The sequence below is a fragment of the Ambystoma mexicanum genome, chromosome 12, assembly GCF_040938575.1.
Source record: "Ambystoma mexicanum isolate Mex_15411 chromosome 12, UKY_AmexF1_1, whole genome shotgun sequence".
NCBI lineage: Eukaryota > Metazoa > Chordata > Amphibia > Caudata > Ambystomatidae > Ambystoma > Ambystoma mexicanum.
In genome coordinates, this window is record NC_090936.1 from 166,433,403 (window position 1) to 166,452,790 (window position 19,388).

Here is a 19,388-nt window from a genome sequence, read left to right on the forward strand (position 1 = left end):
CACTGCAGAAGCCATTTTGAAAATCACAATCCATTAAATATCACAGCTTCCTGTAGCCATCCAGACCTGCAAACAAGACAGATTATCCCAGTAGAGGGCCAGGGGCAAGGCTGCCCAAGATCTTATCCGCAAACCAAAATTTAGTGAGGATGAGCTGGTGGTGCTTGCTGATGAGGTGGTTGCATACCATGATGAATGGGGCCAGGCAACGCAAAACATCTGACCAGCGCAGGACAGTCATCTGTCTTACGATCAGCCAGAAGGTGACAGTGGTGTCCAGCATCCCCTGGGACGGGAAAGACTGCTGTAAGAGCTGGTATGGAATTGTAGTAGACCCTCTTGTGGGTCTCTAAATAAATACACTGAGAGCAAAAGTAAGTGATAAGGTTGTCTCTGAAATAACTTTTTATTAACAATGAACCTTTCTTTTCTTTTCAATAAAAAGGATACGTCTTGACTTTCAAAGAGGACTTCAGCACGATGTGGTACTCCAGTCAACTCAAATAGGAACTATTCAGGTAAGTCTTTATTTATGATTGGTTTCAACTGTCCTTTGAAGACTTTTCTGTTTATTAAGAATTATACCCCTTTAAACAGTTCAGGGTAGGATCAGGTGTTCGTTTTATTCTTTACTTCAAGGTTACCACAACACTCTTATTTCTTTACTTTATCAGTCTTATAACTTCTGTTTTCTCCATTTACGCTTGCCAATGAACATGTATAAACTTCGCCTTTTCTTTATTTCGTTCTCTGTCTCTTTTCCTGTTTTAAATCTTCAAGGCCTTCTTATTCACTCAGACAACAGTCCTAACTTTCCTCGATTGACCTTGCCTCCGTTCCTTTCACAGTCTTAGTTAACTCTGTGCAGTGTCATATCCTCAGTACTTTTCTTTCTTAATTTTGCCAGTCTCTCACACTCACACATGTACTTTTATTTTCTTGGCAGCTGTTCACCTGGAGGTGGAGCTTTACCTTGAATCGCTGATGAACTCTGCACGGCTGCCCAACTGTTTGTTCCACCGCGGCTTGTTGGCTCCTCCCCCTTTCAGCCGAAGACTCGTCTTCGTCCTCGAAATCAGCTCCGCTCTCTTGAAAGCCCGGCTCTTGAGCTGTGAAAACGTATCCGTAATGCGATACCTATCGTTCAGGCTGCGGACGTCTATGTCAGCCTAGATCAGCTGGTCTCACGATCGCTCGAAGGTGAGCCGTGAAAACGTATCCGTAATGCGATACCTCTCGTTCAGGCTGCGGACGTCTATGTCAGCCTAGATCAGCTGGTCTCACGATCGCTCGATGGTTTGTTTTCTTTTCTCCTCCGTTCGGCATCCGCGGGCTCACATGGGACTTTTGATCGAGACCTCGATTCCGCTCTGCTGCTAACCTCTTCAGCGTCGCCTTATCTACTAGTATACTGAAAACCTTTATGATCGCTTATAAAGCAACTTCAACTTAGCGCAACGGCGCAACTCTTCGTCTTCTTTATTCAATATGCCCACATATAACCGTCGTTTTCTTTTTCATCCATCTCCGTTTCCTAGGTGACGGACAAGTAAACAAAACAGACATTGGCTTATAAACAGAAAACAGCTGTAACTTAAGAAAGATTCTGATTGGCTAATGGACTTGTCAATTACTTGAGGCATTTCTGTTTTCCCATTTAACCCTTCATATACTTGTTCTCTTCATATCAATCTGTTTAAGCCTTTTGACAGCTGAACTGCTCAGTATTGCCAGAGCTGGATCCCAAAGTGGACGTCATTTTCTTCATAGAATTATCACACACCCCCCCTTCTAAGCCCTTACGCTCAGGAAGGGATGAGTTCCGGGATAAGAAATCTGCCTGGGTTAAAAATTTCTCCGGAAGATGTACAGTCTTGAAATTAAAAGGTTTTAAAGAAAGAAACCACCTGAGAACTCTGGGATTGGTGTCCTTGTTACGAGCCAACCAAACCAGTGGAGCATGATCGGTTACTAAGGTAAACTCTCTGCCCAGCAAGTAATACCTTAACGCCTCTATGGCCCATTTTACAGCCAGACACTCTTTCTCAATCGTGGCATAATGCAGTTCGTGAGGTAACAGTTTTCTGCTCATAAAAAGGACAGGTCTTTCGGTTTCGCCTTGATTTTGAAAAAGGACAGCTTCAAGACCTGACCCTGACGCATCTGTATGTAGATAAAATGCCGCTGAGAAGTCAGGGCAATGTAAAACTGCTCTTTCTGAAAGAGCATTTTTCAAGTTTTTAAAAGCACTCTCCATTTCCGGTGAATACCAATCCTTTTTTTTGGAAGATGATGACTTTAGGAGATTGATTAAAGGTGTCGCCAATGTCGAAAAATGAGGAATGAACCTTCTATAATATCCGACAAAACCAAGAAAGGCTCTGACTTGCCTAACACTGGTAGGAAATTGTAGTTTCTTTATAGCGTTCAACTTCTCCTCTTGGGGTTTAATCACACATTGTCCTACAAAATAGCCCAAATACCGGGTATAAAAATTGGCTACAAAAGTTTTTTTCGGATTTATATGAAGACCAGATTTCCGTAACAAGCAAAATACAGTCTCCAAATGAGTCAAATGATCACTCCATGATTGATTAAATATAATGACATCATCAAGGTATGCTCCGACATAATCTTCATGTTCTTGAAGGATTGTGTTCATAAGTCTCTGAAATGTCGCTGGAGCACCATGTAAGCCAAAAGGTAATACTTTGAATTGAAATAGACCTGATGGGGTAGCAAAAGCCGTTTTTTCCTTGTCGTCTGGATGTAATGGTATTTTCCAATACCCTTTGGTCAGATCTATAGTTTCAAATATTTCAAAGTATAGTCAAATATTTTGCTTTACCCAGCTTGTCGAGCAAATACTCTATCCTTGGCATAGGATAGGCGTCGAATTTTGATATCTCGTTAAGTTTCCTAAAATCCATACAAAAACGAGATGTGCCATCGGGTTTTGGGACCAATACAATGGGTGATGACCATTCACTATGTGAAGGTTCTATTACCCCAATTTCCAGCATCTCCTTAACCTCATTCTTGATTAATTGTAACTTGGTCTCCGGAATTCTATAAGGTCTTATTCTGACTAATTCTCCGGGAGGAGTTATAATGCGATGACACGTCATCTTCGTTCTTCCTGGTAAGGTGGAAAATATCTCTGCATACCTTTGTATAAGGTTCTTGAGATCTTCCTTTTGGTTTTCAGTCAAATTCGGATTTATGTTTAAAGCTTCTATACTCATCTCGTCTTTTAACTGTGGAAAGTGTTCGATAGAAGACTCTTTGGTGTTAATCAAGGCTATAGTAGGGTTAGGGTCAAGCCATTTTTTTAACAAATTCATATGGTAGGTTTGTGTTGGAAATCTTCGATCACCTTGTCTCACCTTGTAGGTTAATGGACCAAGAACTTCTTCTACCACATAGGGTCCCCTCCAAGCTGCCAGCATTTTATTTTCGGATGTAGGTAACAGTACCAAGACCTTGTCTCCTTTCTTGAAACTTCTTAATTGGGAATTCCGATTATAATACTGTTCTTGCTTTATTTGAGCCTTTAATAAATTCTCACGGGCCACATTCTGTAACTTTTCCCCTCTTTCTCTAAGTTGATATGCGTATTCAGTCAATGAAATCTCTTGAGTGGGCTCTTCCTCCCAACTTTCTCTTAAAATGTCTAACAATGTTCTCACCGACCTCCCAAACAGGAGTTCAAAGGGTGAAGAGCCTGTTGAGGATTGAGGGGTATTACGAAAAGTGAGAAGAATCCAAGGTAACATTCTATCTCAATTTCTCCCACTGGGATCTTCTGTTTTGCGTAACATTTGTTTTATCGTTTGATTATACCTTTCAACAAGGCCATCTGTTTGGGGGTGATAGACCGCGGTTTTCAGATGTTTTATTTGTAGAATTTTGCAAACCTGTTCCATGACGGCTGACATAAAATTAGATCCACGGTCTGTGACAATTTCCTTCGGAATTCCCACTCTGCCAATGAAAGGTATCAACACATCACAAATACTCTGAGCGGTGGTAGTTTTAAGAGGAAATGCTTCGGGGTATCTAGTGGCATAATCTAGGATCACCAATATATACTTATGTCCTCTTGATGACGGTTCTAAAGGTCCGACGATATCCAAGCCGATTCTATTGAAAGGTTCTAAAATGATAGGCATCGGCTGTAACGGGGCCTTCTTTATGTTTGCTTTGTTCTTTCTCTGACATTCTGGACAGGCTTGACATGAGCGAGCCACTTGGGCATATAAACCTGGGCAATAAAATCTTGCCAAAATTTTCTGTGTAGTCTTCTCTGTCCCCAAATGACCTTCACCCACCTGCAAGTGAGCCACTTCCAAGACGGCTTGATAGTACTTACTGGGGACTAACAACTGCTTTACCGTGGCACCAGTGGAATCCTTATGGAGACGATAGTAAAGCCCTTTTTCTCAGACAAAGGAAGGACCATCTCCGATCAACCCTGTTTGGACAGCGTTTCTAGTGTTCCCTAACAAAGGGTCTAATTCTTGTGCGTTTCGGAAACTATCGCCTCCCTCATCAATTTTCCAATCGATGGCCACAGGACAAACATTCTTTTCTATCCAGTTTTCCTTTAATTTCCTTATTTGGGACCTACTTTTTTTCTCTTTACTTGTAGTTGAAGGAACATCGTCTTGAGAAAAAGGGGCAATTTTTAACCAATCTTCCTCTATTCTTTTTATGATTCGTGAAAAGTTAGGAACATCGGAACCAATTAAGACCGGCTCTGGCAATACTGGCATTACAGCAGCCCGAACGTCCATCCATAAATGTATCTCTTTAGTAGGGTAGGGCTTAACATCGCCATGTACACAACGAATAGAAATTTGCCTATGTAGATCTCCGGAGATCCCTACTAAACCTGAACTTACCACGGTCTGAAGACTGCCAGTATCCACCAAGGCTCTGGTGGGTGTCCCGTCTACCTCAGCCTCGCAGATATAGGAATACGATGACTTTGGTATAGATGTTAATTCTGGGTCATCTTCTTCTTTAAGAACATCCATATTTCCCACATCCATTGGTTCCGTTTTCACTCTTTTCGGACACATTCTTGCTACGTGCCCCCATTCACCGCAGTCAAAACACTGGATCCCTTTTGGTACTGTCGAAGATGTTCGTATGCCAGCTGGACTTTCACTGGATGGCCTCAACCTTGGTGTTTCCCAGTCCGTTTTCCGTAGCATTGAATTCGGCCATCTTGTTGTAGGAGTCGGTCGATTGGTAGAGTTACGCAGACTTGTAGGTGGTTTAGGGTTTGCTACATAAGAGGCTGGTCATCCTTGTCCAGCCTTTTGATAGGCGGAAGCGATGTTTACAGCTTCAACAAGGGTGGGTTGATGATGTTGACGTACCCACCTTTGCATTGGAGGTAGTAGTGTTTCAATAAATTGCTCCATAACAATTTTTTCTGAGATTTCGTGAGAAGTGCTAGTGCTTGTTTGTAACCACTTCTCTCCAAGTTCTTTGACCCTGTAAAATAACTGACGTGGTGTTTCGTCGGACTGTAACTTAATCTCGCGAAACTTCATTCTATAGGCCTCTTCATCATGGCCTAAGCGTTCTAAAACCACTCGTTTCATCTCTGCATAAGGTGTTTCGCCAGTTGGATTGGCCGCCTGATAGGCACTTTGCATCTTGCTGGTCATGAGGGGAGCGATGTAATGGCACCAACTTTCATTGGGCCATTGAGCATTCCTTGCCACTCTCTCAAAATTCACAAAAAAGTGAGCAGGGTCATCTCCCACCGTATACTTTTGTAAAACTGAGGTGGGAACTTGAGCGTGTCTACGTAAGGAGGTAGCCTCTATTAGCTGTGCCTGTTGATGTTGAATAGCCTGTTGAAACACCTGTCTGCTTGGGCTTGCTGACTTTGAAGTTGAATAGCTTGTTGGAGAAGTTGTTGTCCTTCAGTTAACGTTTTAATAAGTTCTTCCATGGTGTTCAATATTCTATCCCACTTCTGACACCAAATTGTAGTAGACCCTCTTGTGGGTCTCTAAATAAATACACTGAGAGCAAAAGTAAGTGATAAGGTTGTCTCTGAAACAACTTTTTATTAACAATGAACCTTTCTTTTCTTTTCAATAAAAAGGATACATCTTGACTTTCGAAGAGGACTTCAGCACGATGTGGTACTCCAGTCAACTCAAATAGGAACTATACAGGTAAGTCTTTATTTATAATTGGTTTCAACTGTCCTTTGAAGACTTTTCTGTTTCTTAAGAATTATACCCCTTTAAACAGTTCAGGGTAGGATCAGGTGTTCGTTTTATTCTTTACTTCAAGGTTTCAAGGTTACCACAACACTCTTATTTCTTTACTTTATCAGTCTTATAACTTCTGTTTTCTCCATTTATGCTTGCCAATGAACATGTATAAACTTCGCCTTTTCTTTATTTCGTTCTCTGTCTCTTTTCCTGTTTTAAATCTTCAAGGCCTTCTTATTCACTCAGACAACAGTCCTAACTTTCCTCGATTGACCTTGCCTCCGTTCCTTTCAAGGTCTTAGTTAACTCTGTGCAGTGTCATATCCTCAGTACTTTTCTTTCTTAATTTTGCAGTCTCTCACACTCACACATGTACCTTTATTTTCTTGGCAGCTGTTCACCTGGAGGTGGAGCTTTACCTTGAACCGCTGATGAACTCTGCATGGCTGCCCAACTGTTTGTTCCGCCACGGCTTGTTGGCTCCTCCCCTTTTCAGCCGAAGACTCGTCTTCGTCCTCGAAATCAGCTCCGCTCTCTTGAAAGCCCGGCTCTTGAGCCGTGAAAACGTATCCGTAATGCGATACCTCTCGTTCAGGCTGCGGACGTCTATGTCAGCCTAGATCAGCTGGTCTCACGATCGCTCGAAGGTGAGCCGTGAAAACGTATCCGTAATGCGATACCTCTTGTTCAGGCTGCGGGCGTCTATGTCAGCCTAGATCAGCTGGTCTCACGATCGCTCAAAGGTTTGTTTTCTTTTCTCCTCCGTTCGGCATCCGCAGCCTCACATGGGGCTTTTGATCGAGACCTCGATTCCGCTCTGCTGCTAACCTCTTCAGCGTCGCCTTATCTACTAGTATACTGAAAACCTTTATGATCGCTTATAAAGCAACTTCAACTTAGCGCAACGGCGCAACTCTTCGTCTTCTTTATTCAATATGCCCACATATAACCGTCGTTTTCTTTTTCATCCATCTCCGTTTCCTAGGTGACGGACAAGTAAACAAAACAGACATTGGCTTATAAACAGAAAACAGCTGTAACTTAAGAAAGATTCTGATTGGCTAATGGACTTGTCAATTACTTGAGGCATTTCTGTTTTCCCATTTAACCCTTCATATACTTGTTCTCTTCATATCAATCTGTTTAAGCCTTTTGACAGCTGAACTGCTGAGTATTGCCAGAGCTGGATCCGAAAGCGGATGTCATTTTCTTCATAGAATTATAACAGGCCTGTGTACTGCTCTCCCCCGAAAAGTGCACGAAACAACCATAAATCATCAATGCAATTATGGAGCAAGTACTTTGAACCAAAAGAACAGACAGACACAATAACTCACAACCACGCACTCTTAGGAGATAAATCAGCTCTTTACGGCTATTTATTCAAAGCTTACAAGTACATAGAAATAACTCATAAAAATAATATGGGTATAGTTCACAGAAGAAATAAAGAAGTCAAAAGGAAATACATCACCGTGAGCGTAATTGAAGCCCTCATCTCGTCCAGAAGCGGCTGGAAGACTCCGGGGACAGCCAGGCTGAGAGTACCACAGCTCACAGGAAGGCCAGACGGAGCGTCCTTCTCTGGCTGAAGTCTCACCTTACCCGCTCCGGGTTTCCGCATATATAGACACTCCACAAAGGGGAGTTAATTCTCGAACCTTCTGGAAATTGCACCTGCGAAGTTGAGGAACAGCCATCGGTTGCCAGCTGGGTCAATCGAGAGCTCCCCCCAAGGAACGCAGGGCCTCCCTGCTCTAAAAACACGCTCCACGGAGAACAGTAGCAAGCCATAACAACGTTAGCTTTCCCAGCAGAAAAGGCCTTGACTGCATACCAAGTTTGGAAAAGCATGTTTGTCTCAGCACTGTGAATCTAACACTTCAGCAAAATGTGTGCATCCTTTCACTGTGGAGTGAAGTAAATATCCAACATGGCTCCGAGCGCTCCCAGAATGCATTGTGCGCCCGTGCCATTTTGAACCAAGCATAAATCAAGCATAACAGCCTGCGGGTCATGGTCCGAGTACTGCTGTCCCAGCACTGGCAGGACAGCATGGCTAACGGAGGAGGGACTGTGGAGCCACTGTTACTCACCGCATGGGAGAAGTGTAGCTTGGTGCTGGACAAGGAGGGCATCGAGGCAGTTGGAGGTGCAGAGGCGGTTGCCGTGCAGCCAGGATGCAGAAGGTGAGTCAACACCCCCCAACACAAGTGCATGTATCATTGACAACCGAGCTCAAGATACCCCAGTGGATAGACCCATGAGCTGGGCATTGCAACAGGGTGCAGTGAGTGGGTGCCACAGCAGCCATCTACCGCAGCAGTCATGTGCCAGTGCACCACGGCCTCCCCTGTGAGTCAGAGCAGTGGGGAGGGCAGCCAAGGGACTCATCCAAGTGCCATGCACCACACACCCATGGCGGGAGCATATCAGTGCCTCATAGGGACCTGTCAGTGTCATGTAGCTGGCACCCACCCATTCCCTAATCCAAATGGCACCCGTAGAGGTGATGTGGGTGCATGGCGATCAGAAGCATGGATGCCAGACAACAGCTGCCCCAGAATGGACCTCTTGCCATCCCCACACACAGGCTAAATACAAACTGCCCATGTGACACCCCCCCCATATCCGCATCCATCCCCATCATTGTGAACCCACTTGCAAACACGCCTGAACAACCATGTACATCAGCCCAATGGCCAGGGTCCTACTCAGCACCATGTAATTAATTGCATGCATGTCAAATCACGTGGAGGGAATGAAATCTGACCACATCTCCCATGTGCCGTACAAGCACACAAGCAACGCCAGAGGCATCTGAGGATCAAGAGGCGGCAGAGCCATCAGTGAGTATGACACTGCCAGTACAACCACCACCAGCACCCCGCAAAGGGGCAGACAAACCCCACAAGGCGGATGTCAGGCCATGACACACCAGATCACAGCAGGACCAGGCCCACACACCCCCCTCCACACCCCAACCTGAGCAATGCCAGCCGCACCCATACCTGCAGCTGTAGACACCGCCATGGAAGACATGCCACCTAGTCCAGTGCCCTTGGAAGCACAGGGAGACAGCAGCTCTGACACAGCTCATGCGGTAGTGCCACTAACACCTGGGCGCAGTCTCCACCAGCAGCCATCCACCACACCTGAGCCACACCTAAGAGCCCACCCCATCGGCAAAAGAGTGGACAGACCCCAAAAAGCCCACCATTCCTCCAGCCCATGCATACATTGGTGCCAGACACCGACACACCATTAGTTGGCTCATCTGCCAACAGCCCACACCGGCAACACACACCCTCACCACTGCAGCCTACAGCAACAGTCGTCATGCTGATGCAGAGGCTGGGGGACATGGAGCAAAGACAGAGGGAGATGGAGGCATCAGGCACACCCACTCTGGACACTTGCAAGCAATACGCGACAGTATCCAGGGGGTCACATGCAGGATTGCACAGCACAATGCAAGGACCTGCAGGGTGACAACTGCCAGTACAGTCACACTGACGGCATTTGGCAAAAGAGTTAGAGAGATGGCGGAAGGCGTCTCTGCTCTTGCAGAGGCCATCCACCGAAGCAATGAGCTGGTATGCCAAGAGCTCCAGGGGGTCAGCTCCATTCCTTCTAGGACAACAACAACAACAGGGGACTCTCAGGAGAGCACACCTAGGCGTCAGACCCTGCATCAGCTGCGTTCCAGATCACATGCCATGAAGTTGGTGGTAGGGAATCAGGGCGAGTTCTGGCATATAGTGATCAACAGCACTTTGGGAAATACATTCCCAGCAAATAATAACATTATAAAAAATCTCTGCTTTAACCACTTTCAATCTTTTTGTAATAATGATCATGACATCTAGGCAGATTGTATCAAAGATATGGTAAGATGTAAATTGGCAAATCGTGATTATGCAAATCAAGAACCCCAATCCTTAGTTTTAAAAACAGATGAATTTCTTATGGATTTGACCTCTAAAACTGCTGATAAGGTCCTGGATGGGATAGTATACCAGTAGATTTTTTTAAGGATAAACCTGAGATATGAATTTCATTTTTAGCCAATTTGTTTAATGAAATTTTTGAGGAACCAGTAATACCTCATAGTTGGCAGGGTGCTAGTATTGTCCCAATATATAGGAAAGGAGATTGAGGCAAAAATATAGATGATCAAATCCTGGGAAACAAGAATCAAAGGGCACACCCTGTACAACATGACAAGCCTCACACCAGGGTGCTGCATACTAAAGGGTTTTTGATACTATGGGTCTGTGAAAAGGATGGGTTAGTGAAGCCAGAGAGAGTGCAGCACATTTGGGGAAAGGTTCCAAGATCTTTCTTCTCTCTGTATCTTTATTTCCTTCCTGTCTCCCTCACTACCTTTAGTACAAAGCACTTGGTATGATGCAAGAAGGCTAAGACCACTTGCCACATGGACAAAGATTGGACCCCTTAAAGCAGGCTCACCTTTGTCCAATGCTGTGGACATTTGCCTTTAAAAGAGGGGGTCTCCCATTCCTTTTTAGATTAGCTTGTGGACCATCTAGGCATAAGGAAGAATTAATCTGGACCTCTTTTGGGAGAGTTGATCTTTCCAAAGTCTTCCACCAGTAAGGTTACAGTTGAGTATCCAAGCTAGAGGCAAGCTCTGCTCTCTGACCACTCTCAGGGAACATTAGAGTGATCTGCTACTGGAGCAAGTCCTACCTCTCTGCCATCTGCACTGGTGCTCAAGACCTCACTGGGGGTGTAGGACCCCTGTTTTGACAGCCTCCGCCATGTTGTGAGAACATGAACAAGTGCTTATCATGTCCCTGAGCCCCTGTATTGGGATCTCACAGCATCCTGAGAGTCAGAACAGCCAGGATTCCTGTTTTTTACTTTTTAACCACTTGTGTGCCATCTTCTACAATGCTTGACAGCCTTAGAAGGAACAGGTACTGCTGGTGCTGCTTTTGGCACTCTCTTAACTTCGAGCAGCAGTTGTTTGCATCTCTGAACCAGCTTTACACCACATCGTCCCAAGACAGCCCATCACCTGTTCGGCTTGACCCAACCGCTGATCGGCAGACCTTATCTTGAACAACTGGAAGCATCATGTCATGCATTGACCCAAACCCAGTGGTTACCAAAGACTCAAACTTGCTTGCCATCGAATTGCGCCCTCCTCAAACTCCACATTGGACCACCAGGATCACAACTTCAAACCATTACATGTCCCCAACTAGAACCACTGGTGTATCACTTGTCAACCGTAACCAGCAGTTACCATGCCTTGAGCAACACCGATCTTCAAAACCCTCCGAACTGCATCACGCAAATGCTGCACTCAAACTTCTCTGAACCACCACTTCGAACCGACTTGAAGCCAGCTCAACCCTCGGATCTACACAACTTGCCACATCCAAGTCTGTTTCGATCCACTTGCACAATTACAAGAAATCTAGTTTGACACTGTTGAACCACTCAAGAACAGTGAGAAGGTTTTATTGACTTCTAACTGCTCCCCTCATTCAGCTTTGGAGCATAGAGACGAGTTAGGTCAATTTTCTTGCACAAGCATATCCTTTCTGAAGATTGTGCTACTTCATCTCCCTGCTGAATATCCAGAGTACTTGCATCCATTACATTCTGCATTTCTCTGCCTTACTTTGCAGGGTTGGGTTTTGATAGTGTTCTTAATTAGTTGTACACTGGTGTGTATATATATTTTTTAGAAACTTGATTGGACAATCCTTTGTTTAGACTGTTGTTATTTGCTGTTTGGGTTGCTTCTGGATCACATTTACACCCCTCTTGGGAGCATAGCCAGCCTTCGGCCCAAGTTACCACAAAAGGTGAAGGAGATATATCTCTTAACTATGCCTGTTTCACCTTTATGATTGGGATCACTCTTGTTTTGTAGAAGTGTGGGGGTTGAGTAGGCAGCTTAGCCACTACTCATCTTTGTACTCCTGTGGGGCAGAAGTGATTTTGTCACAGATGTTCTCTAGGCTGCATGTGGAGCAATTCCTAAAGAGCAACCCTGTGAAAAGATGGACCGTATCATCTCCTCCTCCTGGGGAGTTCTCCTGAGTGTCAAATGTTCCCAAACTCTTCAAAAATGAAATACCTTATCTCAGTCTTCAAACTGGGATCAAACCTGAAAATGTTGGTGAGTATATTTGTGAGAAAATTTCAAAAGGAGAAAAAACTCCTAAGAGGACTCCATACTCTGAACTTAACATGAGTTTGATAGAACACTAAAGTGAGCGCAGTTCATTGTTATTTACGATTGAAACTGCTTTGCTATGTATTGAGGATTGACGATGGGGAATATTCAACAGCATACAAATCTATGAAATATCCATGGCTGGAGAACTCTATGCTCTTTACTTCTTCAGGAACTCTAGTCCAACCCCTGTATTTATGGAACAAAGAGCATTGTGAAGGAAGCATTAAGAGATTGCTCCTTTAAGGTCTTCTTTGCATATAGATTATACACACACTGTATCTACCCAGTATAGAATTATCAAAAATCCATTAGGGTTTGTTGGGATAATTAATACAGGAATGTCCACCATACACTAATTTCAGCAGTGCCACTGACTTCAATAGGGGTAATGTGACCATGCACAAGGGATGCTAATGTTGCAGCATGTGTTAGGCTTGACATAGCACTGATGTGAGGTATTGAGGGTAAACTAAAGAGGGGGTGATTTGGGACTGAGCATAGCATAGTGTAGTGTAGTGTAGTGTAGGGTATTAACAATCTTAAAACGACTAAATACCAACCTACTAATTGCTAATCTTAACAAATACTGATATTAGTAAGTAGACTGAGGTTCAAAGACTGGGGACAGAGTGGGTGCTTAGGCCTTAGCACATACTACAGGAGCATTGACATTCACACTGCAATGTCAGTTTAAATATGAGTATTGAAAGCTGAGCTGCAGTGTGCGGATGTTATAAGTAGAGACGTTCGGGCATTAGGCTTGACTCAACTTTGCGCTGCACTTGGAGATTTCTGGTGAGATTGAGTTAGTTGGCTGCGAGGTCATGGGTAGGGGAGGTGTTGCCAACACCTTGTGCTAAGACTTGAAAGTATTTGGACATGGATACCTTGTGCTTAAATCATTAATTACTCTTCACATTCTTGTTTGCAGTGGGTTGCATGCATTTTATTTGAGTGATTTAGGTGGTCAGCTGACACATGTTTCGACCCCTCAGAGTGTTTATTAAGGCTAGTATGTAGATAGCTGTGCATCCTGGACACCGTCGAGGAGTAGACCAGGCCAACGAGCCATATTATTACCCAACCGGTTTGAACCCCATGGAAAAAACTGTGAAAAATGATGTCCAACATAGGACCGCCAGAAGGCAACTAATACCCACATACTTACCTTGATAAAGACCCTGAGAGGTCGAAACATGTGTCAGATGACCTCCTAAATCACGCAAATACATGCAACCCACTGCAAACAAGAATTTAAGAATGTGAAGACTAATTCATTACTTTACAGATGTTAGATTCAGAGCACAATGATGTAGCAGAATGTGTTCTTTGTCACAGCTCGCCCCTGGAAGGTGTGGCAAAGATGGATGTTCCATTGAGCCGACACCGGAACTATAGCAGCGCTCTAGTCTTCCAGACTACTGTTAATAGGGGAGCCACACCACCTTCATTTCACGTCGCAACTGGCTCGTTACAGTGTCCCTTACTGTCCCGTGTGCTATTGCATTGCTCTGTGATCCTCCTGTGCTTCTTTGGTTTCCCCGCAGGAGCGGGTACGCTGTACGCCGCTCTAATCTTGGCCTCTTCTCTCTCTTTCTCTGCCTTTTGCTTTCCTTCCCATCGGCGGTTCCCTTACGTTCCACCTTTGGTTTCCTACTCCTTTGGGTCCGTCGGAGCAGTTCCCGTGTCACCCTCTCTCCCCTGGCTCCTCCTCCCTTCTGTCTTTCTTTCGCTTGTTTCTTGCCTGCCTCTTTCCTTCGCTTCATGCACTCCTGTTAGTTGGTCTCTCTTCCTACTCCGAGAGGGAGTTACATGGGCCTGCTTTCTTTAGCCCTGTGATCCATTCCTTTTCCTACTGTACCCATCCACGTCTCCCTCCTGGTTACCCTCCACTCTCGGGAAAACGTTTCTCTTACATTATCTGCCTTCATAGTTTCCTCCATTGCGTCTGTACTCTACAATGTTCCATTTTGTCCTCTCCGGTATAGGTATTCTTTGGGGTGCTTTTGGGGGCTATTCTTCCTGGCTACCTGTATATTCTGTTACCTTTCAGTCCGGACTCTTAACGACCCCATTCACATTTTGCCCTGGATCTTCCATGTTCTGAACCTTTCGGTCCTGCAAAGACTACTATTACTTCTAGTCCAGCCTCCTGTCTGCATTCCAGCCAGCCTCAATCCGATCTTTTCATCCTTGGTCTACCCTGTTGGCAACCTTTAGTCCGATAGTCCGACATCTCATACCATCAGTAAGCAAGATCGAATTCTGCAACTACAATCAATTCAGCATACAACATCACAGGGTTTTTTATGCCTTAACCGGCCTTTTCCCTGTATTGGGGCTGGCTCCCTTGGGTCCGCCTGACTGTAGCCACATCCACGGTCAAGGTGGCCTCAGGTGGAGCTCGTCCCTATCTCTACGAACGGAAAAAGGGCAAGAAGTCTGAGGAGACTGCTAGAGATCAAAAGACTCCTAAGAAAGAAAGAAGAAAAGAAGAGAAGACCCTTCAAGAGCAGTCCCCTAAGGTTCCAGGTGAGGAGAATAAGGGGGTGGTGAGGGCAGAGTCTGGGCAGTTCTGCAAAAAACAGCTCCTTTGTTCGAACAGGAATGCCAGTAAGTATGTCAGAATGCCATGTTGTATATTTTCAACTGGGCTGGACAAAAGTCCTGTACAAGGGTCACTGAAGAAGGAGTTCGCAAGACCTGGAAAGTTACTGGGTGTTGGCTAAAAGTGGAGGTGATGATTGACTGATGACCTCACGACAGAATGCATGAACATGGGTGGTGAAACAATATGGATCTTTATGAAAATCTATGCAGAGGGGAGGAAGCAAAGAGAGCTTCAAAGCTAGAGGAAAAAGAAAGAAAGGGGTTGGCCAGAAAATGATGCAATAGAGGAACAGGGGAGAGAGGAGAAAAAGAAAAAGAAAGAAGTTTGGATTTGGCTGCGCTGTGCTGTGAGACTGGCTGAGCTAGGCTACAGAGGAGGGAGACGGGCCCATAGAACTTGCTGTTTTCCTGGTAGTAGCCGACCATGGGATTAGAGAGAAAAAGAGTGTCTGGGAGATGTAAGGGGGTGCTCGGTGGACGTAGAATCGCCAGTCACTGGGCTCTTGGTGAGTATGAGTGAGAAAAAGAGAATTAATTAATTAGGGCACCGCCATAGCCTGATCCGTGCCATACTGGGACAAACCAACAGAAGGGGACACATTTGCTCTTAGGAAGCTGTGTTCACCCGTGCGAAAAGAGAAATTAATTGGGAAGGAGGGGTGGTCTGCAGGAGTGTTTTGCAGCACTGCAAAAGTTTATCATTCACACTTACAAGGTTACGTATAAAAGTATGCATATAGTCTGCCAAATTCTCTAGGGAGTAGCTAATTTTGCTGTCATTGTCTAGTGTGGGGGATGCCAAGCGGGCTGATGCCAATAGCTGCACACACGAACGTACTACACGGACAGATTCTGAAAGCTTTATTTTCTTCTAAGCTCGGTTGTGCTTTTTTCCTGTGTTTTACATGTAACCAATGAACATGCATGTGATTTTTCACTGTGCATGTTGTTGTTATAGTCTGCAGAAAGTTTATAAAGTATGCCTCATCACGAGTTGGGCGGTAACGCCGGTGGTATTACCGCCAGCGCTATTAGCCCTATGGGTTTGGCAGAACGGTTAGTGCCCATTCCCCATTGGGCCCATTCGGAAATTCCTCATTCCCCAATGGGCCCAATCGCGGATTTCCCGCCAGTGGTAATAGCGCCGAAAATCGGCAATTTTGCTGCGGATTTCCCACCAGCTCAGACCCTTAAATGCGACAGTAATAGCGCTACCGCCACATTTAAGGGTTACCGCCAGACTCGTGATGAGGCCTAGGTGTGTGTTTTATTATTGTGTGATCTTTTTATTTGGTATCAGTATTACCAATGTGAACGCTTAGTGTGTCTGGCATTACACCAAGTCTGGTATTTCCCTAGCCAAGTGGCCCATATTAAAAAGGCATAATTGTGAACTAGTTCCCCATACTTTAGCAAATGAAAATCAGAGAAACATATTCCTGCCATAGTGAGAGTGCTCTAGGTATATGTCCCTGCATGTCTGAGGAGTAGTTGGACATTCTTCAACATATATTGGCAGAAACACTATGGGCCTTATTCATGGAAGTCTTTTATAATGGCGCATTCCCATAGGAAAACGGTCTATGAATCAGGCCCTAGGTATCTTATTTTGTTTTGAAATTGTATTTACTAATATAACTGGCCTTGTTATTCGCTATATAAAGTTGTTTTATAAAAAAATGTACTTCGTATAGAGTACAGGACATTTGGTTAAATCCTCACAAAACAGGTAGCGCAATGGAGATTGAAGTATAATCCAATGGTCAGACTCTCTTCATTCAACACTGTTCTCTCATTGGCCTTCATTGGTCTATCCTCTGTGGAAATGCTTGCATGCAAACAAATTTACTTTGTGGGGTTGAGGGTATGGTCTCAATGATTTTGTTGAACACATTTCAACTCCCAAAATAGATGGGGGAAACAACCCAGTCATGTGCTACCACTTTATTGCATGCATAACCCAATGAGTAGTGTGGTAGATGTGAAGTGAAAATACCATTACATAGACATTTTAGATTCTAAACGCAAGAGTCCAAGTGAGAACTCATCTCACTTGGACACATTCCATCATGTTGCCCCTAAGCGTTTAGGGGCAACATAATGGAATGTGAGATGTCCATCAAACAGGCAATGCACATACATTGCAAACTGTACACGTGAGCACTGATGAACAATGTCCAGCTTAGATTTTGTAAGAGTGTATAAAACAGCAGGAATAGGTAGTGGATGAGGTAGAGATACTTGTGTACTTGAGAGCATGGATTTGGATATATGTAGCTCTTTCTTTAAGGAAAAGATCGCACAAGGCATGGCTACTGATAATGTGGCACGCCAGCTGTTTTGGACTTCAGCTTAGCAAACTTAGTCAGTGTCAAAGCACCTTGGGAGTTGTAGTCGAAAACATCTGGGGGACCAATTAATGAGCAACCATGCACTAATGTATCTCAGTGCAATAGATAGCTAGCCTGGGGACTGAAATGCTACACGTGTTTACCAAACAAACAAGATATGCCTTTGTAGCCCTGTGAAAGGGAAGATGACCATTAATTAGCGGTGTAACAATGGTGATTTATTGGAACAATAATCCATCATTATGAAACCTTCCTTGGGCTTTTGGATGGAGAAGAGCCAGTCAGGTATGGTAACGCTTGGCAGACACTTTAAATGTGCAGGCAAGTCTTTTGGTGCAGAAAGAATGATTAAAAAATGAAGAAATAATCTTAAAGTTACCAGAATTAGTGAATGAATAACCATTTGTAAATTGCTGATGCCTTACAAATGAACGTCAGTGGAACAGGGTGAGAAAGGGACATGCAGATCAGTCAGCAAGCGAGCAAGCATGGTGGGAAATTGACAAAAGCATACAAAATGGGCCAAATGCAGAGACAATTTTTGATAATAATAATAAAACAAGAAATATGGCAAATAGAAACAACCTTTGATATGTAACAAATGTGCTTCTTACCTTTGCATAGACCATTGCATTTTTGGTTTCTGTGCATAAATCAGGTTGCCCATCTTCTGGAACACAGATGCAAGACTCGGGAATGTTACCCGCCCAGTCTGAATATCCATTTAGCAAACCACAACATCGATTCTGCAACAACAAAAAAGAGAACCAAACTGTGTGTAGGAAATACAGAACTACATGGCATATTGTGATAACAAACTGAATATATCACAGGTCCCTGCGTCTGTCGACTACCGTTCATCTGATTGATATTTTCCAGGCCTGATAACCTTGGGTTGTACTAGGAATGCTATCCTAGTTCAGTCTGACCAACTTTCCATGGATAAACTTGCATCTCTATTATTGTCCACTTGCCTGATGGTCATTTTAATGGGTTTGACAATGTCAGCTGTTGTTTTCAGCTGTTGTTTTGTGTTTTGAATTTGCTTTATGTCTGCCTTCACCACAAAGGAGCACAACATACCTAGTAGTGGAGGGATGTACCCAAACAAGGTAACAAAACACCTATTTTTACAGTAAGTCAAATGAGAATACTATCAGTCTGTGGGGCAGTTATAAGTGATCGGGGAAGTGGAAGCTGGTGTGTTGTCAGGTCCGGTTCGAGAGTTATTAGGAGGGTTGTTTTGAGCACTTGACATAGTTATGAAAGAAGTAATAGGCTGAGTTTTCTTGGGTGGCTAATATTGGGTGTTTGCCATGAGACATTGATTTCGATGTTGCTTGATTGGCAAAGTAGAAAGCAATGGGAATATGCCAGGGAAAGGAAGGAATAATACATTTGTAGGAGACACAGAGTGCCAGGACAAGGGTGGATTGAAATCTAGTAAAACTTTGGATTCTGAGCAACTCCAGGCCCTGTACAGGGCCAAAGTTCTGAGTTCGAGAGCTGGAGGAGGTTTCAGACTAGAGGAGTCCCGGGAGAATAGCTCAGCGGCAACCGGCTTGCCTTGGAAACAAGACGACATGAGGCAACACAGGTTCGATCCCCGAGTCCACGCTTAGAAACCTCTGGGTATTTAGCGCGTTATAAATACGCAACTAAGACATATTCCTGTAACAGCGCCTCGATGCCCCCAGGCTGTGTGAGCGCTTTAAAAATGCAAATAAATCAAAATAAACGATTAAAGAATCTATCTAACAATGAGACACACTTGTCCTGGGTTATTCATCACCAGAAATTGGGTGAAGTAAGCAGGTTCTGCCATGGGATACAATATTTTATTTATTTATTTTATTGTGCATTTGTTAGGCACTGGTACAGCAAGCCAATTCTGTTTTAAAGCGCCCACAGGGCAACAGGGAGGGAACATGGGATTGAAAACAATGATTACAGTGGAAGATAAAA

At 44.2% G+C, this 19,388-nt stretch overlaps 1 protein-coding gene across 2 annotated transcripts in view; it reads right to left on the reverse strand.

Moving 5' to 3' along the window:
- Window positions 1-19,388, reverse strand: part of TSPAN8 (tetraspanin 8) — a 663,429-nt gene that overhangs the window by 127,701 nt on the left and 516,340 nt on the right. For both annotated transcript variants that reach the window (XM_069627690.1, XM_069627689.1), the window contains one exon: window positions 18,038-18,169. In XM_069627690.1, coding sequence (XP_069483791.1) covers window positions 18,038-18,169 — 132 coding nt within the window. The remainder of the gene's footprint in view (window positions 1-18,037; window positions 18,170-19,388) is intronic.